Source organism: Neohortaea acidophila (assembly GCF_010093505.1).
Source record: "Neohortaea acidophila strain CBS 113389 unplaced genomic scaffold BDY17scaffold_8, whole genome shotgun sequence".
In the NCBI taxonomy this organism is placed as follows: domain Eukaryota; kingdom Fungi; phylum Ascomycota; class Dothideomycetes; order Mycosphaerellales; family Teratosphaeriaceae; genus Neohortaea; species Neohortaea acidophila.
The window spans coordinates 373,920-398,867 of NW_022985517.1; the positions used below are offsets into that span (position 1 = coordinate 373,920).

Sequence of the window (24,948 nt, forward strand, 5' to 3'; positions counted from 1 at the left end):
ATAGGACAGTTTAATTTCGATTGTTCAAAGATCGGAGAGCATCTCCAGTGATAACCCAGCCTGTTCTGCTACATGGTAGAGGTTCAGAGACAAGGCCAACTGCGTTTTGGGGCCATAGGGTTGATTTGCCTGCTCTCGGTCGTCGAACGATCGACGGACCTGCTCAATTGACACTCACTAGTTGCTTCTTCTCTGGAAGGACGCAAGAGAAGCTACCGACAGGCTGAAAATCTGAATGCGATGTCGTAGGGCTGTAGGGAAGAGATCACGTGAAGCGCATGTGAATCGTGACTCCCGCACAGGCCACCTTCAAAGCGCGCCGCGAACTTCATGTCGAAGCACCGACCGCAGCTGCCCGCTCACACTTATCATTAACGAACCCTCTACGTTCAGAGCGTTAGAACTATTGCGCCCCTTCTCGAGCCACGGAGAAGATTGCCTGGAGATCAGTCGCCCTCGCGTGGCGATGCTCCCATGCACGCGCATCAACAATGGCCACGGCTAGCCCCATCTTGATCCACTCGTCCTCGCCCTTCACCCTTCGAGTCCGCCACTCCGCTACTCCTCCCGCCGCTCAGCGAGAGAGACGAGATACGGACCCTTCGTCGTCGCCTCGACTTCCTTCGCCATCTACATTTGTCAAGCGATTGGGTAAAGCGACACCAGATGGATCCACGGCACAAGCAGCCTTCGATGGCCGTCCGATTGCATTTCCGGGCGTTGAGACACGGGCCGATATAGAGAGGTTGGACGCTATGGACGATCTAGATGTGGAGAAAGAGGATGTTTTGGTCGTATCCCAGCTCGGCAATAAGGACAGGGCCTCGCAGAAGTCTGGGAAGCACATGATCGTGAATGAGGCGAGTACAACGATGCCACCTGCGCCGGCGGCACTAGATTCTGAGCCGAGCACTACGGTTGCAGATGGCCTAAACCCCGATCACGCGGCCCAACCTCTCGACCTGGAGATTGAGCAGCCGGAATCAGCTGCAGATACCAAAGCACCGAAGCAAGCAAAGAAGCCCCGGAAGAAGCCTTCGAAGCCAGCGACAGGTGAAAACGTCTCCGCAGCGAAGAAGCCGAAAAAGAGAACCTGGAAGTCCGAAGAATTTGTTCTCAATTCCGACGAGCCGGTCGCCGAGGCGGACGGCGAAAGCTCGCGCACAGGCAGAACCACCGCTACAGATCCAGACCGCGATCAACGGAAGGGATCGGGCAAATTACAACCAGTGAAGTCTGCCACCAAGAGATCAAGGAAGAAGAAAAACGACGAAACCCCCACGAACAAAGATACCGAGACGGAAGAGCAATCAGTCTACTTCATCAACACTCCGATAGCTACTGAAAACGCATCGGGTCCCAGTGCAGTCTTGCCATCAGTGCCGGCCACTTACGGAGACACGACTTCATCAAATCTCGATGATACCGAAGCTTCTGTGCCGATAATCCAAAGACGGCGATGCTGGACGCCTCCGGTCGATACCGAAACCGTCAGAACCGATACTCCTCGGCCTCCAACAGCAGGTTCTGAGGCCTCCAATGCTTCTCAGGTGCAGAAGCTGGACCTCCAACAGTTCATCAGCGATCTCAGCTATACTGCGAAAACTCCAAGCGCCAGGGGACTATCAGGAGAAGCAGTCACGAAGCGGAGGCGTATCGAGTTGTCCGAGTTCTCGACTACTGATTTGGCTGCTATCGAGAAACCCCACGGCCAGGCTCTGAAAACGCCGAAGCCTGCACCGAAGCAGAAGAAGAAGCCGCAGACCATCACTGCAGTTGCCACGGCTGCTTTCTTGCCCGCGAAGCTGGACGAGCCAGAGCAAGGTCTGGACACTGCAGCTATCCCCGCTCAACCTACAGTCGATGAAGCTGTTCTTGCCTCGGTCTCGAAACACGCCAAGGCCGAACGGATCGTCAAGCAACCGAAAAAGAGACGAAAGCGCCTAATTAAAGTCATTGATGGACCCGAGTCCGCGGTGAAGAAGGGGAAAACTCCGAGGAAGAGAGCGGCCGCTACTTCGGCAAAGAAGAAGAAACCTGCCAAGCCGAACGAGCCCGATCCCCGACTACAGCTGTACCCGCCAGAACATGCTGTGGCGGAGATCCGGAAGCTGGACTTTTTGTTTGGCACATCAAGCCAACTTGCTCCCGCGGAACCCCCGCGCTTTATTCGGGATGTGCTGGCTGCGCTGAGAACGTCCGAAGATGATGTTCGTACGCATCAGAGCTACTCTTCACCTCCATTGCAGTCGTCTCAGGGCGTGACCAGTCCGTCTCACCAGATCTGTACTCGTGTACCAACGGCGCCGCATGGCACTTCGCTCTCGCTTGGGCAGGCTGCGCGAGGCCTTTGGTGTGTTGCGGCGAGGGACTTTGAAGGCAACTTGCTCCGGACTGGCGATGTGCATACCGATGTGCGAGACGAGCATCTCATTGATGACGGTATTCCAGCTGTTAGCGAGGCGGTGCAAGCTGCCGTCGATATGCCTGCACCGCCGGAAGAGATGCAAACAGTGCAGGAGGAGAACGTGATCGCTATCCATTCGTCACCACTTGTCGCCCCTCCGGCTATCATAGAAGGCTTTTCTCCTCCGAAGGCCGATCGAGAACTAACGCCGCAGCTCTCGGACATTCTGGCACATCCGGAGACCACGATCCACCAATCTACAGCAGACGAAGACTCCTGGATGCTCCTCGACAGTGACGACTCGGTCTTATCGGCTTTGCTGTCTCCTGATCATCCACCTGCCCGAGCAGAAGGACACACTGCACAATTGCCGAGCCCGTTGCCATCACGGCCTACGCAGGGCCATATTCCCATGGCATCACGACCTGCTCTTCACCCGCTTGATGCAAACAGAAGCCTCACCCACAACACTCCTATGGAGAAATCATCAGTTCTCCACAGCGCCCAAGCATTCAGCTCTACCGCACCCAGTTCGGCCCATGCAACAAAACGACCACGTGGACGGTCACGAAAAGATCCCATAGCACACCCAGACGAAAGTGTATCACCCACGAAACACGACCAGCCACTCCCCCTTCCTGAAGTCCAACCCGGCTCCTCTCCCAACCCCCTGAAACCGCCTCGTACGAATACCCACGCCGCGAGATGGTCCGCCTCAGCACCTCACACGCAGTGGCTTGACATCGACGAGATCTCCGATTCCGAGTCGCCCACAACCCCCTCGCCCCCGCGGCGCTCAGCTTCCTCTTCTCCGCCGGCTGTTCAGCCTTTACTCCTGAGTCCTTCCCGCTCGCAACAGCATGACCGCGAGAGTAAAGTCGACATGCTAGCCGTCAGCGAAACACTCAAACTCGACGGCACCCAGTGGCCGGAGGTCAAGGCAGCGCTATATCCACTCATCACCGAAACCGTCAAAATCGCGAAGGGGCGCACTACCGCATCAGGCCCCGAGTTATCATGGTGGGAGAAGATCCTCATGTACGATCCGATTGTCGTCGAGGATCTCACGGCTTGGCTGAATGAGTGCGGTGTGCATATTGACGTTAGGAGGAAGGTGAAGGGTGGCAAGAAGGGGGGGAAACGGAAGGCGGATGCGGCTGAGACTGCGGAGTGGGAGCTTTGCCGTGAGCCGCTGCAGGCTTGGATGGTGCAGAAGTGGTGCGAGGAGAAGAGTATTTGCTGCTATTTGAAGAGTGGCAGTTGGCGGGGTGGGAGGGGTGGGAATGCGTAAGGGGGAAGGCATGCGACTTCTTATGACTAGGTAGCATACCGCCGTGTGAATGCGACCCGCTTGCGACACCATCCCTTCCGCTTGTCGTTCTATTCAAGTTTCTTGCCGGCAGAAGAGCTTCTGATCCTCGGCTCGAGCGGAAACACGCTGTTCTCAGCCTCTACACCACCATACACATGCTCCCAGCGCGGCGCCAGCGCTTCAGGCGTCGTCCATGCATTCTCCGGATCCCGAAGCCAAAGACGCATCAGGTGCCGTCTTGAACAGCAACACACGTCAGCAAAAAGCAACAAGACCTCACAAACAACAAAAGAAGAACTCACTGCTGCTCCTTGGTATCCGTAAACCCATCGCGCGCATGGAAAATGCTCAGATTGTTGACGTACTGCACGTCGCCCTGGCGGAAGTCCAGCGACACGGCATGCTTCTCGGCCAGGAAGTGCAGCGCATCCAGCGCCTCGGCCTGGGCTTCGGTGATGGGCGGCACGTTGGCGGAGCGCGGAAGGCCCCAGTAGCCTGTGAAGGTGCGGCGGGCGTATTGGATCATGATGCGCTCGGGCTGCGTGGGGGTCTTGGGTGCGTGGTGGATGAGGGGGCGCAGGGAGTACTGCTTTCCTTGGCCGGAGAAGCTGTGCGGGTGTTGTCAGAGGGAGTCTTCACGTGGCTCGATCTGGGTGACTTACTTCTCGGCCGCCCAGGGCTCCGCGAGGGTGCGGATGAGATCGGGTCGCGTGGCGGCTAGTTCGTTGTATACTTTCCAGCTGCTGGAGAGCTTGCTTTGGCCGCCCTCAGCGGCTGTCTGGAGGCAGTGAAGGGCAATCACGTCCCCGGCGTCGGTGTGGAAGACTTGCTTCTCGGTAGTGTAGGCCGGAGCGCCGATCTGGCTGGCGTCGACGACGGAGGTCAAGTCTTTGATGTGGTTGAGGACGACATCGGCGGGCTTGCCTTCGAATTGATGGTCCTGTCGGCCGCGGATGGGGGCGATGTGCGAGGACACGCCGGCGTAGATGATGATGTTGTCCTCGCGGCTGTGCTTTGTCACCGGCAGGCCACGGAGGACTTTGAAGCCGCGACCATTGTGGATTTCATTGGAGATTTCACGCAGCGCTTTGTGCGCTTTGGGGAGCGGGAAGGTGTCCTTGGAGACGAAGCCGAGGGGCTTGTTGAGGGATCTGAAGTGCTTCAATGCGGCTTCGATTTCCTCGACTTCCTCGTCGTTGAGCTCGTACGTCCAGTCGTACTTGGTGGCGATGTCCGCCCCGTCCCAGACCAAGGGTGAGTCGAGACGAGAAGGGAATCCGGCGGGGAGGGATTGCTCCAACTGCTCCGTTTCCGTTCGTCGTTTGACTCGCGCTTGGTACTTGTCGAGGTTGGGGGCGTAGTCGATGTCGGGCTGGCCTGCGGGCCCGGGACGAAGAACTTGAGCGGTTGCCATGGTTTATATCAAGCGCTGTGCTGTAATACGATGGGACTGTGGAGTTGCCAGATGGTTGGAGGGGTGAGGCGTGTTGATGAGATTGGACATATGTACCTCCGCCGGCATCGGTGGATAGCGTGATCGATGTTACATATTGCGTCGAGGTTGCAGAGCTGCAACCACAGACACGTTGTCTGGACTTGAAAGCCGTCCAATCGGAGCATGCTTGTTTCGAGCAACCTTGCCAGAGACCAATGCTGTCCGAAGATGGGTAAATGACTTGGCGGCATGCCAGTAGAGCAGCCTTACTCGTGCCAGTCACGTGACAGACCAGTTCAGCCTTTCACGTGACTCGACGCTCCAACTTCAGACGGTAGGCCGGTGTGCAGCGACAGGCTCTTGTTGCCTTCGAAGACGACCGAAGGCGGAAGCACAGCATGGCAGCATACTCAAGTAGATCCGAGTACCGTGCATCGTTGGTTCAATGCGGAGATCGTAAGCAGCGTCACCGAGCTTTGCTGCCCTCGGCCCAAGAATCTGACATACCTCTTCCCCAGAAAATGACATACCTACTCTCCAGAAGATGACATACTCCTTGCAGAACTTGACATACAGCTTTCTTCCCGCTTACCAACGCCGAAGATAAGACATCCGAATACATAACACCCACCACAAACACTCTATTCCCCGTCCTCACCTTCCACCCAAGCAACCATATTTTAAACATGGCTGACGACCTCGTCCTCTTTGACCTGCCCGGCCAACAAGGCTCGTGCTGGTCGCCCAACACATGGAAAGTGCGGGCATATCTGAACTACAAGAAAATCCCGTACAGGACCGAATGGATCGAATATCCCGACATTGAGCCCAAGTGCAAAGAACTGTGAGTACTCCAACAAACACAAAGCATCCCCTCACCAACCTTCAACACGGCTTACTCCATCACCGTCATGTAGTGGCATTCCGGCCAACCCGCCAGACGACTTCGCCCCATACACGGTGCCCTTCGTGAAATTCCCCGACGGCTCCTACCTCATGGACTCCCTCACCATCGTGAAGCGCCTGGAAGCCGAGCATCCCGAGCCCGCCCTGCCGCTGGAAACAGAACTGGCCCAGGCCGTCTCAGCGGCGAACTCCAAGGTCGTAGCGCCGCTGTGGGCCATCTTGCTAGCCGGGATCAGGCGCGGCGTCGTGTCTCCCGGCTCAGACGAGTGGTTCAAGAAGGACCGCGAGAGGAGGATGGGGCAGCCGGAGGAGGTGTTTGCGAGCGAGCAGGCTAAGGCGCAGGCGTTCAAGGCTGCCGAGCCCCGTCAGGCCGAGGTGGCGGCTTTCTTGAAGCAGTGTAAGAAGGACGATGGCCCGTTCTTGCGCGGGAGCCAGGTGTCGTACGCGGATTTCGGCGTGGCGGGCTGGGTGGAAATGCTGAGCTTGATCGGCGGCGACTTGTATCAGAAGTGCATTGTTGAGATCCCCGGCATGCTGGAGGTGAGGCAGGCTTGTCAGCCGTGGTTTGAGAGGAAGGGGGAGTAATGGCCATGCGGCCTTTCTCATCGTCTTTTGCAGTCTACTACACTCGATGGCAGTAGACTATCTTTCTGACCAACAAGGCTTCACTCTGCACATATTCGTCCCAATCCTCCTCCCCTTCTTTCATATCACCAAGCGCGGACGACTTCACGTGCCCACGACAGTTTTGCCTCTTTACAAGAGCAGAAAAGAGAGAGCAACGAAAGAACGAACGACAGGATTCCTCAAACTCTACCCACCCCCCGACAACCTCTCCTACGATCCTCGCTAGCGCGACAATCTGCGCTACGACAGTCAGCGCTCCAACGCTCGACAATACAGCTTCGCAGCTGACGACGCTGTCATCCAAGGCCCAGGCGCTGCTGAAAACGTCGTTCAGCTTCAGGAAAGGTGAGGTTCCACAGGCAATTGGTTTCGTTCTGCTGTCAGGCAATGGCGCAAGGGCATTCACGTGGCGCCAAACGTTGCCCGGAAGGCTGTTCTCATCCTCCGCTTCACTGTCTCCCATATACGGCACTTTACCTCACGATCTTCATCGTTTTTGACCTCCTGGAGAGTGTCCAACTCGGCAAGGAGGTGAACGTGTGAGGACCTGCTCATTTAAATTACACCGTTGCCTGAACGGTCTTTCTCATTATGGATTGTACATTACCTGGCATATGCGACGACTCGATCAACGAGGTCGCCGTTCTCGATCTTCCAGAGATCGTCCAGCTTATCCGGCTCAAGAATTCCGGACGAATTGGTTACACCCGACGCAATTCCTCACCCGATCTGTCTCTGCCTGACTCCCGTCCGCATTGAGACGGCGATGGCGACCACCACCGAGCCTTTGTCCGCAATAGCAGGCCGGGGTGGTGATAAGGAGCTGAGGGCCGACGCGATGAGCCAGGCGTCTCTCCGCCGGCGTCCGAATGGCTCTTCCCTGGCCTTTCTTCCGCGTCCAGCCGTGGCCGCGCTTCTTCGGCGCTTTTGTTCGGAGCATGCGCTCCCGGAGATCGATCTCGGTGTTTGCTGCGATCCGAATCTGGTCCCAGAACGCGACCTCGTGATTGCGACACCAGTGCATGTGCCGAGGTTCGTTGTTGTTGTGGTCATGCACGTTGTTGCCTTGCGGGCCGCACCTGCAGTCGTTCTGTCCGACGGCCATGTTGGCGATGGCCCACTTTTCACAAGTCGTGCACACGCCGAATGGCAGTTCTGATAGTTTGTACAGGAAGTCTCGTGACCGCTTGGCTTTGCACGGGCTGCACACCAGCACGTGTCCCTCTGCCCCAGGAGCAGGGTGCATGCCGGGAGCTGGGAAGTTGGCCGGCTCAACGCAGAGACTGGGTTCGCGCCAGCCAAGCGGATGCTCGTCGTCAGCGGTGACGGCGTTGTAGAAGGCCGCTACCCTGGTTCCATGCCAGAGTGCGGCGACGAATGTCGCCGCCGGTCCATTCGCGTGCGCATTATGAACACTGGGCGGAGGTGGTGGCCAAGCTACGGCCAAAGGAGCGGTGTGCTGGGCACTTTCACATATTAGTTTGCCGCAGTGGATGTACTCACTCCTCGGAAGGAGCACCCCTAGAGCGTTCATGAGCTTGCGTGCTCCGGCGGGCGTGTATTGTGAAAATATGGCCCGTCGAAAATCCGCATCGTCGCTCATGCGGTCTTTGAAAGTAGGCGCCATGAGAGCCGTGAGGATGGCGTATAAAGATGTTGCTCTGAAAAGGATGACTTGCAAAAAGATCGTATAATGATGCTGTTCTCGAGAACTGCCACCAGGACAGTATTTCAAGGCATGGACAAGGCTCTGCCTCGAAATTGGTGGGTGATTTGCAATCGAAAGCGACAAAGAATGGCCTTGTAGCGGGTACAAAGGAGATGAAGGAGAGTGATGTCAATACCTGTCAAAGGCCGGGATGTGCTAGGGATACAAAGAGAACAAGATTGTTCTTGCATCCACGGCCATTAGAAAGCACATGGTTAAAGACGAGTGACAATAGGAACAGTGACAATGGCATATGATGCTTTGCTCGACAGCAAGCCCATAAAGAGCCCCGCAAGTGAGATCGGACAACAAAGGGGAGCAATACAAAGACAATGAAAAGTGCTGTTGCACAATGATGAATCTGAATACGAAACGCAAAGTAATGTCGGCACGCAAGGAGTCACAGTTCCCATCGCCGAAGCCCAAAAAAAAGCCGCGAGAGAGTATGAACTATGAAGGTCCGAAAATTCGCTTTTGCAAGTGTTTGGCATTCCGCTTCTTCGCAAAGAAGAAGTAGAGGGCAACGTTCCAGCACACAGACGGCATTGCTCCACAAAACGTGGAGACGATGAGCTGCTCTTCGGAGAAGACCTTGTGGTTGTCCTGGTGTGGGCAAGTTGCTGGATTGTTGGACTTGCTGGGGATGTGATTGATGTAGGAGAGTATGAGAAGACTAGAGAGAGCACGGGGCTCGCGCTTACCGCCAGTGTCACGAGGCGGCGCCGTCATGATATCATTTTAGTCGGGAGAGGCAATGAGAGAATGGATTGTTGCATCTTTCTTTTGTACGCGTGAGGTGAAGTCTGCTCTGGCGATGCCAAGAGATATTTCCTAGTCGTGGGAAGGTGATGGGCGTCGACTTTTGGCCAAGAAGGACTTCGCACCCATCAGGCTCGACGTCTTCCCAGAACCAGACCTCTCGCAATTGAAGCCACGCCTCGACAAAGCACCTACTCGCCTCATTGCGCCCTCTCCTTCTTGCTGAATCAGGCACATTCCTCAAAAGCGTATCAATTCGCTCACCATGGCGGACGCGGAGATGGACATCGACGAGAGCGGCGCCGCGAACGACGCGAGCAAGAACGGCGCATATTCAGACACTCGCACAGCTGCCGACGCGGTCGCAGTGCGCAGCATCGAGGGCTGGATCATCATCGCCACCAACGTGCATGAAGAGGCTACGGAGGAGGACATTCAAGACATGTTTGGCGAGTACGGCGAGATCAAGAACTTGCATATGAATTTGGATCGGAGGACGGGTTATGTGAAGGTTCGTGAGAGCGCACATGTCGCACAGGAGCACCATGTGGAAGGGATTACTGACGTGCCCAGGGATATGTGTTGATTGAGTACCCTACTTTGACCGAAGCAAAGGCCGCTATTGAAGGCGCGAATGGCGAGAAGTTGCTAGAGCAGACGATTGGGGTGGATTTCGCATTCGTTCGCCCTCCGCCTTCCAAGGGCCAGTCGGGTGGTCGAGGAGCGAGGAAAGGTGGGAGACCAAGAAGCCGCAGTCCGGGGGAGAAGAAAGAGGAGGAAGATGAAGAGGGCGAGGTGGAGTGAGGGAGCGGCGATGAATACATCCATTGAGATCTAAGAGGCTCTCCAACACAGGCACCACCACCTGATATGCCGGATGACGGCAGCTGCGGCATGCATAGCCGCAAATATCTAGACCGCGGCAAGGCCGACTGCCTCAAGTCGGCAACTACACAGCATGAGAATGAGGTAAGAACGAAACGCCCATGGTCCGTGGAGGCTACGTGACTGACATCTTCCTAGAAAATATCAACTGCTACAGCAACAAGAACATGCCCTAGCAGTTTGTTGATGACCGTGAATTTCCCCTTTGCTCATGTCATTGCACATTACACATCCACGCATATTCTACCACCGACCAGCTCGTGCATTCATCCTGTCACCCACTATCCAACTTCTTACGTCGTATCGTTGCATATTCGCTTCACCCCCACCCTTGACTCCCAATGGCACCCCACTTCAACGAACACCAGCCATACTTTCCCAGCAACGATCCCGATGCCTTCGACCACGACCAGGACGATCCCACCAACACGGATCCCGCCGAGAGGATGATACACCGTGCATTCCGACAGCAAGCTGCAGAACAACGTGCTCGAGAGGAGCGACAACGCCAACGACGTGCTCTCGATCCCGATGCAGAGGAGGATGAGGAGGACTATGAGGAAGCTGCGAGGCTGGGCGGCGGCCGGACGCCTCTTCAAGGTAAGCCACCTCCTCACCGCATTTTCGGGCGACAATCGCCGTCATTGGAGATAGAGATGTTGCTGCCACTTCGTTGTGCTCATTCGACGGAATGGCTTACGTGCGCAGGTATAAGGCGACACTTCACAAGCTTTGGGAATCGCCGCGCCGACGACGAGAGTCCATTGCTCAACGGAGTAGGCGAGGAGGAGGCACTCGCGGGTCTGCCACGCCTTGGAGAACTCGACACCGACGGACCTTCGCTGGTCGACGAAGTAGATGACGAGATTGCACTACGCAATCTGCCACCCCTAGGTGAAGGCGTCGGCGACGAAACTCCAATGGTCAATGGCATAGACGGAACGGCAGACGCCATCGACACCAGTCGCCCGGGTACCCTCGACGCCGTGCCCAGAGCCATAAACATCGCCCGTGAAGCTCCTGTACCGAACAACACTCCACTGACAGGCATTCGGGCCAATCCTCCAATTCGAGCTCCAGTCGTCGTCCCTCCTCGTTTCCACGGAAGTCCAGTCGTGCGGGGAACCAACGGCCTCACTGAGAGCGAGTATGTTCACCATGAAGCCGTCACGCCTTTTCCCACCGGCCGCTTTCTCACGCCCTCACCGCCGCCGTCCAGAGAATCTCCCGGCCTCGTGATGGCGGATGTGCGAAGAGGGCCTATCACCAACGGCGTGCCGGCGGATGGCGCTGATGACCACGAGTCTCCAGAACCACCCCGCGGGAGGACTGGGTCGAGAGAGGATCCGATTATCTTGCGCGACACCCCCGAGCACATTCTCGCGCCCGTGCCAATTTCTCCTCGTGACGCCGGCGCGAGAGGCTATCCCATCGTCGCGGAGCCCGAGACGCCAGCAGCCACAACAGCCACTGCGCCCATTCCCCCCATCGACCCCGAAGCGCTACTGGCTGGCTGTCCTCCCGAACTTGATGTCCTCAGCCCAGCCCAAACAGCTATCACCGGCATCCAACTTGCTCCCTCTCCCTCTCCCCCTCACCCAGCCAACGTCCTCGACGATGCAATCTTCTACATTCCTCCTCGACGGACTCGTTCTATAAACGACCATCTCCGCTCGGGAGTTCCGGACGAGACGTACCGCCGCAGACCAATCTACTGCCCGCGCCCGTCTGTTGCGCATAGCGGTACTCCAGCATTGCCAGCAGGTGAAGCAGAAGCCGAGTCCGTGCGGCAGCAAGCGACGCAACCGCCCGAGACGGTGCAGAGGGAGATGTCGACTGCGAGGAGGGACACAATGGGCGACATTGATGTGAGGATGGAAGACGACAAACGGGATGACGTAGGGGAGGGTTTGGGGGCCGGGGACAGGGAGATGGAGGCGTGAGGCTGATGGACAGGGGACGGGAGGGAGGATGCGAGGCTGACGCTTGTGACACAACGCTCTTTTGAGATACTGTAGGCTACGCGCGGCAGGGACAAACTTTCTGTAGACGACACTTGGGATTGAAGTTGGTTTTGTGAGAGACTCTTGGACTGCGTGTATGCGTGCCGCCTTTGATGTTGCTTGTATCTGATGCGATGGATGTCGCATTGTGCCGTGATGGCTCCGTGGAAAGTGCAAGTGAGTAGTAATACACGTAAGCTGCGCGGGCTTACGTCCATAGGCGGACGGGGTGGATAGAGGAAGCCTCGAGTCGACCGAACCCTCCTATCATCCCTAACAACAACCAACTGCGTGTGTCGAGATGTCATTATCTTGTAGGGAAGAGCCCTTGTAGCTGTCGGCAGTTCTCACCAGTTTGCTGCTTACGCAGATGTCAAGCTTACGCCATAGAGCTTGGTGAGAGCTTCTGTGAGACAAGGCTTGCCCGGTCCTATTGCGACGACTTCACAGTCGGGACACATTGCTTGCACGTGGGGTCGAACCGGCGCGGAGCGGACTTGTGAAGTGGCCGACGGCGTTCACCAATGACCAGGTCGAGCGAGTCTGGACTCTGACGATTGTTGCAGCCTGGCTTCAGCCTGAAAGGCACCAGACGAAGTGCAATCTTGCATACCGCCGGCATGCCACTCACGAGTCAAGTAGAGTGTACACTTGCCGGCGTTCCGAATGGTGCCATTCATAAAACTCTCGCCATTTAAGAGCAGACGGCCCGATGAGCAGCGAAGATAGCGTGGTGGCCGCCATCGACGAGCATCGCGTGCCTGCACAGGGCGCTGGTGGGTCTCTGCTCGCAACAGTCCCTTCAAGCGTGGGGGCCAGTCAATGGGATACGACGGAAGACGGGGAAAAAAAGCAGGACTAGAGAAGAGGGCAAAGCTTTGACCAAGCCCTTCGGATGGCCTTATCTTAAACTAAACCAGTAGGAGAAGGTAGGCCAGCGGCTTAAGAAGAGTTTGAGCGGGGGTGGCGAGAATAGAAGAAGAAGAAGGATAATGCGGGCGGGATGGTGCATGGACGCCATGCGGCTGCCTGGCCGACGTCTGATGACGTTCATCTCACCGCCGTGCAATCGACTCGCACCACCGGCCAACACATCACTCGGTGAAGCGCATCCTCGCTGACATGCACTGATTACATCCCAGCCTGTGTACCAGTAGGAGGCCGGAGCGACCAGTCCTCCCCATCCATGCGCCAATCGCAATAGTCCATGCCCATTCCGCTTGGACCCTAGGTTGGGTCGGCTCAAGGTCTAGCGCTGCGCGAAGAGTGGGACGGGCGACGCTCGCTCATGCAGGAACACAGTCATGCTGCCCGCCGGCGCCCCGCCATTTGCTCCAATTCTCCCCCAGCTCTCGCACGACCACTTCCAGAAGAGTCTCCGGACTCCACACCTGGCACTACGTCGACAAAACGCAGGGCCTTGTAGCGCATATCGTGCGGCACGCACCAATGGCATCCGCTGCTCGCGCGACGGCGGCGACGTAGGGTGGTATCCGCATCGTCGACTGCCTTCCCCACCTCCGGCAGGAAAATATTCATTATATCACGCAGCTTCCCCGTTGCTCTCGTGACAGCTTGTTTTCCGTCCTTTGTTGTTCCTCCCTCTTATTTCCCCCTCCCCCGCATTGTTCGTCAAAGGCATTGTATTCCTTGACCAACATTAATAAATACGCACCATGCATTGGAAAGCTGGTCTGCTCTCGCTGGCGCTGCCGGCCTACGCCGCTGTCCATGAGTCCATTGCCGCCATTCCCGCCGGCTGGTCGCAGCTAGAGGTCTCCGACGAGTCCACCATCCACCTCCAAGTGGCCGTGTAAGTGGAGGTTAGAGTCAATGGCAAGGCACAAGTCCACTGGCTAACCCCACCCAGGACACTCCAGAACCTCGACCAACTCGAGTCGAAACTTCTCTCCGTCTCCTCGCCCGACAGCGCAGACTACGGCAAGTACCTCGAGAAGGAGGACGTCGATTCTCTCTTCGGCCCCGCCGACGACGACGTGAACAAGGTCAAGTCGTGGATCGCTTCGGCCAACGCCGACAACGTCGAGTACAACGCGGGCGTCGTCAGCTTCACCACCACCATCGCCAACGCCAACAAGCTCCTCAACACCAAGTTCGGGCTCTACAGCAATGGCCAGACCTCCAAGGTCCGCACCACCGCTTACTCTGTCCCCGACGAGCTCGCCGACTCCATCGACTTTGTCTCGCCCACTGTCATGTTCGGCAGCACCAAGGCCTTCCGCGCCATCCCCGAGCCAGTCGCTGCTCCCGAGCCCGAGCTCGTCGAGCGTCAGTTCAAGCACACTTGCCAGAAGAAGATTCAGTTCCAGAACGAAACCTGGGACGTCATCGGGCCCCAGTGCCTGATGGAGGAGTACGGCACCACCGGCTACGAGGCCGACGCCAACTCCGGCAGCACCATTGCTTTCGGCAGCTTCCTCAACCAATCCGCCAGCATGTCCGACGCCGCCAAGTATCTCAAGATCTGGGGCCTGCCCGAGCACAACTTCAAGATCAACGCCCTCATCAACGGCGGTGTCAACAACCAGTCTGCCCCTCAAGCAGATCTCGGTGAGGCCAACTTGGACAGCCAGAATATCCTCGGTCTCGTAGGCCCTCTCCCCGTCGGTGAATACATCACCGGGGGCTCCCCACCCTTCGTCCCCGACCTCCTCACCCCCAATGCAACGGAGAACCAGAACGAGTGAGTCTTTGCTGCATTTTCATCGCCTCCCTCACGACTTCATTGCTGACTGGCTCCAGGCCTTACCTCCAATACTACACCTACCTCCTCTCCCAGAAGAACGCCGACCTCCCCTACGTCATCACCAACTCCTACGGTGACGAGGAGAACACCGTCCCGCCCAAGTACGCCGCGCGCGTGTGCAACCTGATCGGCATGATGAGCATGCGCGGCCGTACGATCCTCGAGTCCAGCGGCGACCTCGGCACCGGCGCCGTCTGCCGCACCAACCAGGGCCCGAAGAAGGCGCAGTTCACCCCCATCTTCCCCGCCACCTGCCCCTACCTGACCGCCGTCGGCGGCCTGCAATTCTTCTTGCCCGTCGAGCACGCGTGGAACGGGTCGTCCGGCGGCTTCTCCAACTATTTCGGCCGCCCGTCATGGCAGAACGGCGCCGTCGAGGCGTACCTCAACACCTACATCAGCAAGACGGCCTACGCCTACTACAAGGAGAACGACTACGCCAACTTCTCCGGCCGCGGCTTCCCCGACGTCTCCGCCCACTCCCTCTACCCGGAGTACATGACCGTCATCCAGGGCCAGCCGCAGCCGAACGGCGGCACCTCCGCCGCCTCGCCCGTCTTCGCCGCCATCGTCGCCCTGCTCAACGACGCGCTCCTCCGCGCCGGCAAGCCAGCCCTCGGTTTCGTGAGTCCCTCCCTTTTCCCCTAACAACCTCCTCCCCAGCAAAAACTAACATTCCCTTTCCCCCAAACAGTTGAACCCCTGGCTCTACTCCAAGGGCGCCGCCGCCCTGACCGACATCACCCGCGGCGGCTCCCTGGGCTGCGACGGCACGAACCTGCAATCCGGCCTCAAGGTCCCCGGCTCGCCCGGCATCATCCCCTACGCCAGCTGGAACGCGACCATCGGCTGGGACCCCGTGACGGGTCTGGGCGCGCCGGACTTTGTCAAGATGAAGGCGCTCGCGCTCGGCGGGTCTGGCGGCTGGGGCTGGAACTCTACTTCTTCGTAGACGATGCTCTGAGCCGTGTGTGTGAGAGGGTTGGAGGATGAAAAGAGATGGTGTCCTGCTTGGATAACGTCGAGTAGTGTACATACATAATGAGCACGGCTGAAGAAAGTGGTCATTCGCTTTGTTAACAGCCGTACTTTTCATCTTGTTTGACATTTCTCGAGTTCTCGCGAGGAGTGCAGGTAAGCAAATGGCCATTGGAAAGGACACCCACATCGTTAATTCGTGTTTCAATTTCTCGTGACTTACTGCATGAACGAAAGCAAGCTAAACTATTCGAGGGGAATTCATCCTCGCCGGCTCCTCATCTGCCAAAGACGAGAGACAGCAGAGCGAAAGTGGCTTTCTGCATCATCCAGGCTGCCGCATTGCAGCGCGAGGGAATGTGAATGGGCCAGAGAGGCAGCTGACTATTAGCAGCAATGACCGGTTGTTGTTCGTGCCCGCAAAGGGATGTCTTTTTTCCACCGAAGAGAGTCCAACTCACTTGTGCCAGGCTGCCTTTTTGATGATGCCCTCCATGAATGTGCTGATAGCACCGCCTCCGACAGAATCTCCGTGCGAAAGCCGTTGTTGCTCGCCTTGCAAGTCCTTGAGGGCAGCGTCGCGCTCGCGAATAGAGTTTGCAAGGGCTTGCTCCGGAGACGTCGACGAGTTGCGCTCATGCTGCCGCTCGGGCTCCGCTGCTCCATCAGGTGTTCGAGAGCGGGGAGTCTTACCTGCACGTTGATGCCCTCCTTCGACCAAGACCGGGGCGTCGCGGAAGCCGTCGTTGATATCCCAATCGTCGCTGTCGCTGGTAGCAATGGAGGTAGTGATGTCGGAATCATGCATCCCTTGTGCCTCCTAGTCCATAGGAATGTCACCATTCTGCATCGCATCGTCCACTGGCCCGGTGACTGCGGCGGAAGACTCCTCGCCTGCCTGATCGACCATGGTTAGTGAGTTCTTGCTCAGAGCGGCGGAAGTCGTGGAGTCAAGGTTGCTCATCATGTCCTTCCATTCCTGCGAGGGCTCCCATGACTTCTTTGCTCGCTTCTCTTCCGGTGAGAATTGCTCGTCGCTGTATTTGAGCAGCGTGTTGTTCTCCTTTTTCGCGTTCTTCTTGTTCGAGTTTGCTGCTTCCGAAGGCTCTGCTGCGGGCGTGGATGTCTCGGTGGCAGGAGGGTTGGAGGGAGGCTGTTGCGGCACTGCCTGCGGTTGTGAGGGGGCAGCTGGGGTGCGCGCAGCATTGCCACTGATGATGGACTCGATCATCGAGTCAACTTGATCTTTGATGTCGTGGGGTTGTGCGTACGGCCCGGGTCCACCGTGACTCGGCGAGAATGCAGGTCCGGAGGGCATGCCGGTCGGGGACTGCTGCATGGCCCAGTGTGGAGCCGGCGCGCCGTAGGGAGGATTGTTCATTCCGTAAGCTGGGTTCGCGGCACCGTAGGGTGGTGCGTACGACGCGGCGGCGGGCGGCGAGCCTCCACTATGGTAAGAGCCTGACGTACCGGGAGGCGGGGCTTGCCCACTGTGCATTCTCGCCATGTCTCCTTTGCTGAAACTTGGGGAATCAAACGCCGGGCGTTGAGGGAGGCCGGGTGCAGTTGGAAGGCCGGGCGCAGATGGAAGGCTGCTTGGGCGAGGTATAGAGGAGATGGGAGCGGGTGGAGATGTGCCAGAGGCCATCGCAGGGCCTCCTGCGTAAGGCACGGTGTGGGGGTAAGGATTGAAGGCGGGTGTGTTCTGCATTGCAGGGTATTGAGCATTCACGCCTGGGTAGGATGGTGCGTACTGAGCGCCAGCTTCGGTAGCTGCGGTGGGTGGAGAGGAATGAGCCTGAGCGGGGCTGAAGTGCTGAGCTGGGGCCTGTAGTGCAAATGATCAGTATCCGTGGCAGGCAGTGAAGAGGGGGTAATACTTACTGGAGAATTCGCGGCCTGAGCAGGAGTACTACCTCCACTGGCGGAGCCGTTGGCGGCAGCTGCAGCTTTGGCCGCGGCCTTTCTGGCCTTGAACTCTGCAATGGCTTTCTTCGAGTCCTCGATCTTCTTGCCTATGCCCTCTCCATCGCCCTTGCTGCCGGCGGGGTTGTTGCCGGTCTTGGCGCGATGCTCGGACTCACGCTTGAAGAACTCCTGCATGACACGCGACTTGTGTTGGGCGAGGAGGTCGGCGGGAAAGCCCTCCATGCCGAAGATCTCGACATCAGGCTTCTCGCGGCCGGGCAAGGCGTTTGCAACGAGTTCCAACTTCTCCTTGTGCACTTGCGACATGTGCACGCCCAGGCCACCGGCGGTGTTGAGGCGGCGGTTACATCGATCGCACTTGTAGTGCTTCGCCCGCTGGTGATCGATGAGGTATGAGAGGTCTTCAAAGTCCTTTTCGCAGTAGTAGCAGATGGGCCGGGCCATCAGCTCCTCGACATCGGGCAACGTCTTGCGCTTGTTCTTCGGCATGGCGGTGTCGTCTTCGAGGGTCGCCTGGCTGACGAGGAAGAGGGGTGGGAGGGGGTCGGAAAGGATGGGTGAGAACGCGTGGGGATGAGGGGAGAACTGGGCGGAGAAGAAAGGAAGTCGAAGATGTGGTTGATGTGTGAAGGTCGAGTGTAGGAATTGGTGAAGATTCGAGGAAGGAAGCCTGAAGCCTCAAAGTGAGCTTCGTCTCGGCAGCGGCCCGAGCGTTCGTGAGACGTCCGCCTCCAGCACGACAGCCTCGCGTTCATTGTGTCCACCACATGCAGCGCATATTGTCAGCAGATATACTATGGCGCTCTAAAGCAAACATACACTTGTCTTGTTCTTCCTTTCAAAGCGAGCACTGACAGCCAGGAGCGCGATGTCCTCCACCGCACCTTAACGTCTGCCACGGACCTCACTCCGTGCTTACTTCCGCCTTTACTGTTCCTGACACCCACACTGAACGTGCGAGAGATCTCAGAGCCCTTCATTACCGTGATACATACTTATCTCACAGAGAGAAAGTTGTTGGAACAAGGCAGAATGCCCGGGTCGATCAGGGCTCCCCAATAATGCAAGAGTAGATGCTGGACGCCTCTGCCTTGCCAACAGAGCTCGATGTAAGCAGAAGATCAGATGGAAAAGGTAAGATTGGCCGCCGGGATCTAACCTAGCCGTCTCCGCCTGCTGTCGCCAACCTTTACTCCTTTGCTATAGTCGATGCGTTCTATAGGCGGAAGCAGTGGGCCCTCCTACCGAATAGTGGCCCCAAGGTTCATCAAGTGGCGAGGATGCGGCAGATCTGAGATTCCTTAATCGCTGACCGTACCACGAACAGGACATGCTATATGCGAATTCATTCCTCACAAATGCCGAACCATGACTGAACGATGGTGCCTGTCGCTACATCAAACCTATGCCCAGCGACAACAGCATCATAGGATGATAAGCAGAGCTCCACGTGTGCGCAAGATATGAGCGCAGACTTTGGCGCAACTTGCCGCCAAGCACGCCTTAAACCGCCCTAGCGCCTTCCCACTCTGCCACCTCGTACTGGCCGCGGATCACGTTTTAGCGATGATGAGATCAGCTCATCCTCGACAACCATGCCGCGCCGATCATCTTCATTCTCGTGTCCCAAGCATCGCAGTGACTCCATGCCCTTCATCGCGCATGCCTGACCCTTCTGACGAGACAACTGGTGCGCCCACGACGATGCTGTGACTGCCCCCTCCACCCCACTTCAGCGCCAGACTCCCGCCCGGCACGCAGAATGGCGGATGACGCTTCCTCCCCCAGCGACTCTGCGCATACCGCGCGCATCTCCACCCCCCAGAGCGACGAACTCTCCAACTCCGGCCCTTCTGCCCCCTCCGACTTCCTCAAGCACCTCCCCTCCTCCGAACACATCCCTCTCGCCGATGCATCTCCTCCGACCGGCACGGAATCCGCTGACAATGGCGCCGCCTTGCCCGCCAAACCCCAAACCGACTCTCAAGGGCGCACCTTGAACCCTCGAAGCTGTGTGACTTGTGTAAGTGATAGCATAACCAGCCTGTCACTGGCTTCTTAATGCCGGCGCAAGTGCTCTGCTAACCTCCCCCGCTACAGAGGAAGAGAAAAGTCAAGTGCGACAAGGTGCATCCATGCAGCAATTGCAATCGCGCTCACATCGAGTGCATCTTCCCTGCCCCCGGTCGAGCACCTCGCAAAGTCCGCAAAGCCACAGAGGGAAGAGATAAAGAGTTGTTGGAAAGGTTGCGGAGGCTTGAAGGCGTCGTCAAGGGCATGGGCGTGGAAGTGCCTCGGGAGGAGAAAGAGGGCAGTAGCCAGCCACCAAGCCGCATGAGCCTCGAGCCAAGATCGCAGGGGGATGGTGGCGATTCCATGGACGCAGACGGCCCTGATGTTCCCCCACCGGATGACGTCGACCACAGAACCAAGGCTAAATGGGTAGAAGAGAGGCAGGATCGCAATTTCGAGAACCGTTTCGGCAGGCTGGTCGTCAATGAGGGCAAGAGCCGCTACATCAACAACTCTTTCTGGGCGAACTTGAGCAACGAAGTGGAGGATTTGAAGGGCATCATGAACGCTCCAAGCGACGACAACGATGACGATCCGACCGTTCCGAGCGAACCCGCGACCATGGGCACTCAGCAAGGCTGGGTGTTCGGCTTCAGCTCCCAGAATGTTGACTTATTGTCTTTGCACCCATTGCCAAATCAGATCCGGGAATATTGGGAGGTGTACAAAGACCGTGTCGACCCGCTCGTCAAGGTGCTGCACATCCCTTCCATGGAACCGACCATTCTCGCCGCTTCTTCCAACTTGACCGGCCTGAGCAGGGGATTCGAGGCCTTCATGTTCGCAATCTACTACGGAGCGACGACCAGCATGGGCCCTGCCGAATGCAAACAAAAGTTCGGCGAGGAGAAATCAGTGCTGCTCGCCAGGTATCGCTTTGCTATCCAGCAGGCTCTCGCACGCGCCAACTTCCTCCTCTCGGAGGAGATTGTCGTGTTGCAGGCGTTCACCGTCTTCCTCATCTGTCTTCGTCGCAACAATGATGCGCGTGTTATCTGGACCCTGACAGGCCTTGTGGTGCGAATCGCCCAAACCATCGGAGTGCACCGAGATGGGTTACACTTTAACCTGGCGCCCTTCGAAGTAGAGATGCGCCGGCGGTTGTGGTGGCAGGTGTGCATCCTCGATACGCGTGCGAGCGAAGATCACGGCTGTGACCCAACTATTATCGAACAAGGGTTCGACACCAAAATGCCGCTCAACATCAACGACTCCGATCTTACTCCCGACATGACGGAGTTTCCGCCAGAGCGACAGGGCTGTACCGACATGTCGTTCTGCTTGATCCGGTTCGAGGTGGCCAATACCTTCCGACGCATCAACTACATTCCGCCTGGGCCTCCGGAAACATGCACCGAGTACTCTGCCAATGTCACATTACAAGACAAGGAGAAGTGGATTACAGAGTGCCACCAACGGCTGGAGGAGCGCTACCTGAAACACTGCGACATGACCGTTCCATTGTTCTGGGTCACGGCCACGGTAGCCCGGCTGATGATGAGCAAAATGTGGCTCATGGTTTACCACCCCTTCCAACGACACGATGGCGGGGCGAGCTTAACGCAGGAGACGAAGGAGAAGCTGTTCATTACCAGTCTGGAGAACATCGAGTACAGCTTACTGCTTGAGACGGAATCGAGGACGATGAAGTGGGGCTGGCTGTTCAAGACGTACATGCAATGGCACGCGCTCGCTTTCATCCTCTCGGAGCTTTGCCATCGCACCACCGGCGATTTGGTAGAGCGAGCGTGGATCGCAGTAGACAAGACTCGCGATGGTCGATGGGGCATGCACTCCACCACCGACTCGCCGGCTGGACACTTGTGGCGGCCGCTGAAGAAGCTTTACCGGAAAGCGGCAGAGGCGCGACAACGGGGACTGCAGAATCAGCGCTCGAAGCCGCAGCCCAACATTCCTTCAAGGAACGTCACTCCTACTTCAAAGGCAAAGATGGGCCAGACAGGCGCGCCGATGACGAATAACCCATCGCATCTCCAACCTCCATCGCAGGCACAGGCACAAGCTACAGCCCCCGCAGCGCACCAATCTAACAACTCCCCTCTCGGCCGCCTGCCTGCAGACAACTACGAGTTCTTCAGGAACTCCACAATGTCCACTGGCGTTGCCGTCGATGACAACCCCGATGCCATGGACACCAGCCGGCAGCGACCAAACGCTCGCATGCAGCCCAGTCCACCGCACAACACCGCCCCAAACAACAACCTCAACACCAATCTCCCGAACGCCTACCTTCCACAGCAACAACAACAACAACAACAACAACCTCCGAACCTCCCTCACCAACCACCCCCAACACCCGTTGCCCCTCTCGCTCCGCAATTCAGCCCCAACCCCTTCTACATGAACCACAACCCGCACCCAATGGCACGCACCAACCCATCAAACCACATGGACTTCCACCCCACCCCCAACAACCACCCCCCAAACCTCCCCAACTTCGGGACAGCCCACGCTCCCCCGCATCAACAACACCCTCCTCCACTAACAGCAGGCCCCAACAACCCCGGGCCCAACGATTCAAACATCCACCTCAACACCTACAACCCCTGGTCCCCCACCGCCGGCGGCCCGGACACAGGCCTCACGCCCTCCTCTTCGTCCGCCGATCTCTCCGCCATGCACACCTCTGGCGACCTGAATTGGGAAAGCTGGGACCAGCTTGTGCGGCAGTTTGGCACGAATGTCGACCAGAGGAGTCTGTCTGGTGGTGGGGCTGGGTTTGCGAATGATGGCGGTGGTGGTGGTGGAATTGGAGCTTGGGGCGGCGGGGCCGTTGGCGCTGGTGCTGCCGGTGGTGGTGCGGTGCCGAACTGGGAGATGTTGGCTAATGGGGCGAATTTGAGGTTAGGGATGGGGATGGGTGGAGGCGATTGGTTCTGATTTGCAATTGAGGAGGGCAAGAGGGCGAGGGTGCTTTTGTTGGTGAAAATGTACAGATTATGTGTTTGGGTTTATGATGATATGCTTGCTGTCGTTTTTGGCTTGCGCTGGGTCGCGCAGATACATATACATAGAGCGAGGTGGACCACTTGTTATGGGTACTTGATTGTTGGGTTTTGGCTGGCCTCGTGCTTAACATTGAAGTACATCAGCTCTGCACCTCTAAAAGAAGCGCGAGAGCATTCTCTGCCCAAGTGGCAACAGACAACGCATCCACACCCACCCACCCAGCGCTATCCACCCACTCTCCGTCCCCATCATCAAAGCAAATCCACCCTCCGCCCCCGATCCCACACAACCTCCCTCCCCTCCGCGCGCCTCAAAGCCCGCACGCGATGCTCGGGAATGAAGTCCAGGTCCTCCGTCGCTTTGCCGCCCCACGACTCCAGCGGGATCCAGATGAGCTCGTGCTGGAAGCGGTCTTCGTAGCCGAGTTCGTAGTCGGTGGTTCTGTGCTGGGGGTCGTGGCGGAGGCGTGAGATGGCGGAGTGTGCGGAGCGGAAGGGGGGTGTGGCTTTTGTTGGGTCTGTTGTTGGAGGTGGGGAGGCTTCTTGGGTTGGGGATTGGGATGTGGTGTGTGGGTTGGGGTTTCCTGGGGGTGAGCTTGATGGTGAGTTGGGGTTTAGTTCCTCTCGCTGTGTCTCACGCGAGGTATGCTTTCCCTCCAGGAGCGTTGGGAGGTCTTTGCGGGAGACTAAGGTGAATGTAATCAAGGACGTCGTCCGGTTGTAGTCGAGCACTTCACGCTCGATGGTGTCTTGGAAATCTGCTAGTCGTTCCTTGTAGAGCTGCTCGCTTTGAGGCGCGTCGGCGTCGAGATTGATTCCTACGAGGAAAGCCTGCTCGGTTTGCTGAGGGGAGTAGTGGAGTGGCTCGGGCCAGACGCGGAGACTGCGGATGTGGTAGCGCGCGCGTCTCGCGCTGGTCGCTGCTGGGCGGAAGGCGGCGATCACCTTGGAGATGTTCCGGGGCACGTCGTAGTCCTGGAAGTGCGCGCGGCCGTCTAGGGACCAGCTCTCACTGTTCACGTGGAAGAAGTACGCGTGGTCGGTGAGGAAGTGGCTGTAGCCTACGCTGTGAGGGGAGGACAGAATGGTGCCATCAGTCGATGCCCGCTCCTCCCAGAAGAGTACTTCTTCGACTGCGACTTTGGCCTCTGGTGTCAAGGTGTCATGGATGCGTTGCGTAGCTGCAGAGAGGTTCGCAGCGCTTGCGAGGGTGGAAAAGGTCTCGCCGCTTGTCAGTTGGCGGCAGAGCAAGCGCAGATCGCCTTTAATTAAAGCAAACTTCTCCGCCTGGAAGGCTTCAGCGACTTCTTCATCTAGCATGTCCACTTCTGGCGGAAAAGTTCTCGGAAGCGCGCCGTGCGCGAGCGCGACGAGATGATTGCTGGCGAGGAAGCCGAATTTGGGTCCGAAAAGACCATTGCGCTGAGTCCAGCGATAGAGACGGTGGTAGAGGGCACGGAAATGGTATCTCATCTGCTCATCGGAAAGTGTTTTGATGAGCATTTGCGTGTCGCGTAGCAACTCCAAATGGCGTTCACGCGACGTGTCTTCACTGCTTTGGGCCCAGGAGCCAGCGAGGTAGTGAAGATAAAATCGACAAGCAGCCTGTGTAAAACACACCACATCAGCTTAGCCTCTCGCCGTTAGCAACGTCCGTATCCTCCCACCTGATCTCTGCGGCTCAAGCGGGCGAATTCCCGCACGACACCGCCATCTTTCTGCACACCTTTGGAGAGAGCACGTGAGGACAGTTCGATACTTCCGCTCCGACGCTCCTTTTCCAACTTCTCGCTGCTGGCGAGAGCGAGGTTCTCGTGGACGAGTTTCCAGTACAGGTCGTGAGAAACAGGGCCGCTGTAGATCAGGTGGATGTCGTCTCCTTTGTTCCAGACGCCGCAAGCGAAGGAGCCCGTGGGAATGAGGCAGCCGCGTCGTAATGAACTGCGCCAGATGGCTTGGTAGGGATTGGGATGAGTGGAAGAGGCCAATTCAGCGTTGAGGTCGGCGGATAGAGCCTCGATGGCCTGGTCGATTTGCGTTGTGATGGGCACGCCTGCCATTGCTTCTGTTTTACATGTGAAGAAATCTGCGATTGGGTTGAGGAAAAGAGAGGTGGCAGCGAGGCCTGAAGACGCATTTGCATCTTATGATAGTTGAAGAGACGACTTGCAGTCAATAGGAACGTATGAG

At 57.5% G+C, this 24,948-nt stretch overlaps 10 protein-coding genes across 10 annotated transcripts; 6 read left to right on the forward strand and 4 right to left on the reverse strand.

Annotated features, from left to right (window-relative positions):
• Positions 1-491: 491 nt before the first annotated feature.
• On the forward strand, positions 492-3,698 carry BDY17DRAFT_325863 (uncharacterized protein; the record flags this gene model as incomplete). Its single annotated transcript, XM_033737420.1, has 1 exon — positions 492-3,698. One exon carries the CDS (start codon positions 492-494, stop codon positions 3,696-3,698), a length of 3,207 nt encoding a protein of 1,068 aa, XP_033587720.1.
• Positions 3,642-5,607, reverse strand: BDY17DRAFT_283445 (uncharacterized protein). Its single transcript, XM_033732081.1, has 3 exons — positions 4,382-5,607; positions 4,022-4,327; positions 3,642-3,956 (listed from the first exon to the last, which is right to left on the reverse strand). Exons 1-3 carry the CDS (start codon positions 5,131-5,133, stop codon positions 3,788-3,790), a joined length of 1,227 nt encoding a protein of 408 aa, XP_033587721.1. The 5' UTR covers positions 5,134-5,607; the 3' UTR covers positions 3,642-3,787.
• On the forward strand, positions 5,457-6,664 carry BDY17DRAFT_183559 (uncharacterized protein). Its single transcript, XM_033729934.1, has 3 exons — positions 5,457-5,610; positions 5,673-5,998; positions 6,072-6,664. The coding sequence occupies exons 2-3, from the start codon at positions 5,841-5,843 to the stop codon at positions 6,643-6,645; spliced, it is 732 nt and encodes a 243-aa protein (XP_033587722.1). The 5' UTR covers positions 5,457-5,610; positions 5,673-5,840; the 3' UTR covers positions 6,646-6,664.
• A 702-nt stretch (positions 6,665-7,366) lies between these two features.
• On the reverse strand, positions 7,367-8,314 carry BDY17DRAFT_325866 (uncharacterized protein; the record flags this gene model as incomplete). Its single annotated transcript, XM_033737421.1, has 1 exon — positions 7,367-8,314. One exon carries the CDS (start codon positions 8,312-8,314, stop codon positions 7,367-7,369), a length of 948 nt encoding a protein of 315 aa, XP_033587723.1.
• A 1,105-nt stretch (positions 8,315-9,419) lies between these two features.
• On the forward strand, positions 9,420-9,958 carry BDY17DRAFT_311920 (uncharacterized protein; the record flags this gene model as incomplete). Its single annotated transcript, XM_033735587.1, has 2 exons — positions 9,420-9,665; positions 9,728-9,958. The coding sequence occupies 2 exons, from the start codon at positions 9,420-9,422 to the stop codon at positions 9,956-9,958; spliced, it is 477 nt and encodes a 158-aa protein (XP_033587724.1).
• A 238-nt stretch (positions 9,959-10,196) lies between these two features.
• BDY17DRAFT_183585 (uncharacterized protein) lies at positions 10,197-12,227 on the forward strand. Its single transcript, XM_033729935.1, has 2 exons — positions 10,197-10,639; positions 10,748-12,227. Exons 1-2 carry the CDS (start codon positions 10,381-10,383, stop codon positions 11,980-11,982), a joined length of 1,494 nt encoding a protein of 497 aa, XP_033587725.1. The 5' UTR covers positions 10,197-10,380; the 3' UTR covers positions 11,983-12,227.
• A 1,491-nt stretch (positions 12,228-13,718) lies between these two features.
• On the forward strand, positions 13,719-15,761 carry BDY17DRAFT_325869 (tripeptidyl peptidase A; the record flags this gene model as incomplete). Its single annotated transcript, XM_033737422.1, has 4 exons — positions 13,719-13,855; positions 13,913-14,746; positions 14,806-15,433; positions 15,504-15,761. 4 exons carry the CDS (start codon positions 13,719-13,721, stop codon positions 15,759-15,761), a joined length of 1,857 nt encoding a protein of 618 aa, XP_033587726.1.
• A 481-nt stretch (positions 15,762-16,242) lies between these two features.
• BDY17DRAFT_183601 (uncharacterized protein) lies at positions 16,243-18,357 on the reverse strand. The gene is made up of 2 exons (XM_033729936.1): positions 17,672-18,357; positions 16,243-17,615 (listed from the first exon to the last, which is right to left on the reverse strand). Exons 1-2 carry the CDS (start codon positions 18,203-18,205, stop codon positions 16,608-16,610), a joined length of 1,542 nt encoding a protein of 513 aa, XP_033587727.1. The 5' UTR covers positions 18,206-18,357; the 3' UTR covers positions 16,243-16,607.
• Positions 18,358-19,264: 907 nt separating this feature from the next.
• On the forward strand, positions 19,265-22,994 carry BDY17DRAFT_300793 (fungal-specific transcription factor domain-containing protein). Its single transcript, XM_033734122.1, has 2 exons — positions 19,265-19,739; positions 19,817-22,994. Exons 1-2 carry the CDS (start codon positions 19,479-19,481, stop codon positions 22,688-22,690), a joined length of 3,135 nt encoding a protein of 1,044 aa, XP_033587728.1. The 5' UTR covers positions 19,265-19,478; the 3' UTR covers positions 22,691-22,994.
• Positions 22,995-23,010: 16 nt separating this feature from the next.
• Positions 23,011-24,818, reverse strand: BDY17DRAFT_311924 (uncharacterized protein; the record flags this gene model as incomplete). The annotated part of the gene is made up of 2 exons (XM_033735588.1): positions 23,011-24,363; positions 24,426-24,818. 2 exons carry the CDS (start codon positions 24,816-24,818, stop codon positions 23,011-23,013), a joined length of 1,746 nt encoding a protein of 581 aa, XP_033587729.1.
• Positions 24,819-24,948: the final 130 nt, after the last annotated feature.

What these genes read in the sequence shown, in the direction of transcription:
- BDY17DRAFT_183585 (XM_033729935.1), top strand. Translation starts at nt 10,381, where the DNA reads ATGGCACCCCACTTCAACGAACACCAGCCATACTTTCCCAGCAACGAT. An exon ending in CGGCCGGACGCCTCTTCAAG is followed by an intron (nt 10,640 to 10,747) that starts GTAAGCCACCTC and finishes TTACGTGCGCAG; the next exon opens with GTATAAGGCGACACTTCACA.
- BDY17DRAFT_183559 (XM_033729934.1), top strand. Translation starts at nt 5,841, where the DNA reads ATGGCTGACGACCTCGTCCTCTTTGACCTGCCCGGCCAACAAGGCTCG. An exon ending in GAGCCCAAGTGCAAAGAACT is followed by an intron (nt 5,999 to 6,071) that starts GTGAGTACTCCA and finishes ACCGTCATGTAG; the next exon opens with TGGCATTCCGGCCAACCCGC.
- BDY17DRAFT_300793 (XM_033734122.1), top strand. Translation starts at nt 19,479, where the DNA reads ATGGCGGATGACGCTTCCTCCCCCAGCGACTCTGCGCATACCGCGCGC. An exon ending in CTCGAAGCTGTGTGACTTGT is followed by an intron (nt 19,740 to 19,816) that starts GTAAGTGATAGC and finishes CCCCCGCTACAG; the next exon opens with AGGAAGAGAAAAGTCAAGTG.
- BDY17DRAFT_183601 (XM_033729936.1), bottom strand. Translation starts at nt 18,205, where the DNA reads ATGCCGAAGAACAAGCGCAAGACGTTGCCCGATGTCGAGGAGCTGATG. An exon ending in CTCAGGCCGCGAATTCTCCA is followed by an intron (nt 17,616 to 17,671) that starts GTAAGTATTACC and finishes TTTGCACTACAG; the next exon opens with GCCCCAGCTCAGCACTTCAG.
- BDY17DRAFT_283445 (XM_033732081.1), bottom strand. Translation starts at nt 5,133, where the DNA reads ATGGCAACCGCTCAAGTTCTTCGTCCCGGGCCCGCAGGCCAGCCCGAC. An exon ending in GAGCCCTGGGCGGCCGAGAA is followed by an intron (nt 4,328 to 4,381) that starts GTAAGTCACCCA and finishes ACACCCGCACAG; the next exon opens with CTTCTCCGGCCAAGGAAAGC. An exon ending in ACGGATACCAAGGAGCAGCA is followed by an intron (nt 3,957 to 4,021) that starts GTGAGTTCTTCT and finishes TTGCTGTTCAAG; the next exon opens with ACGGCACCTGATGCGTCTTT.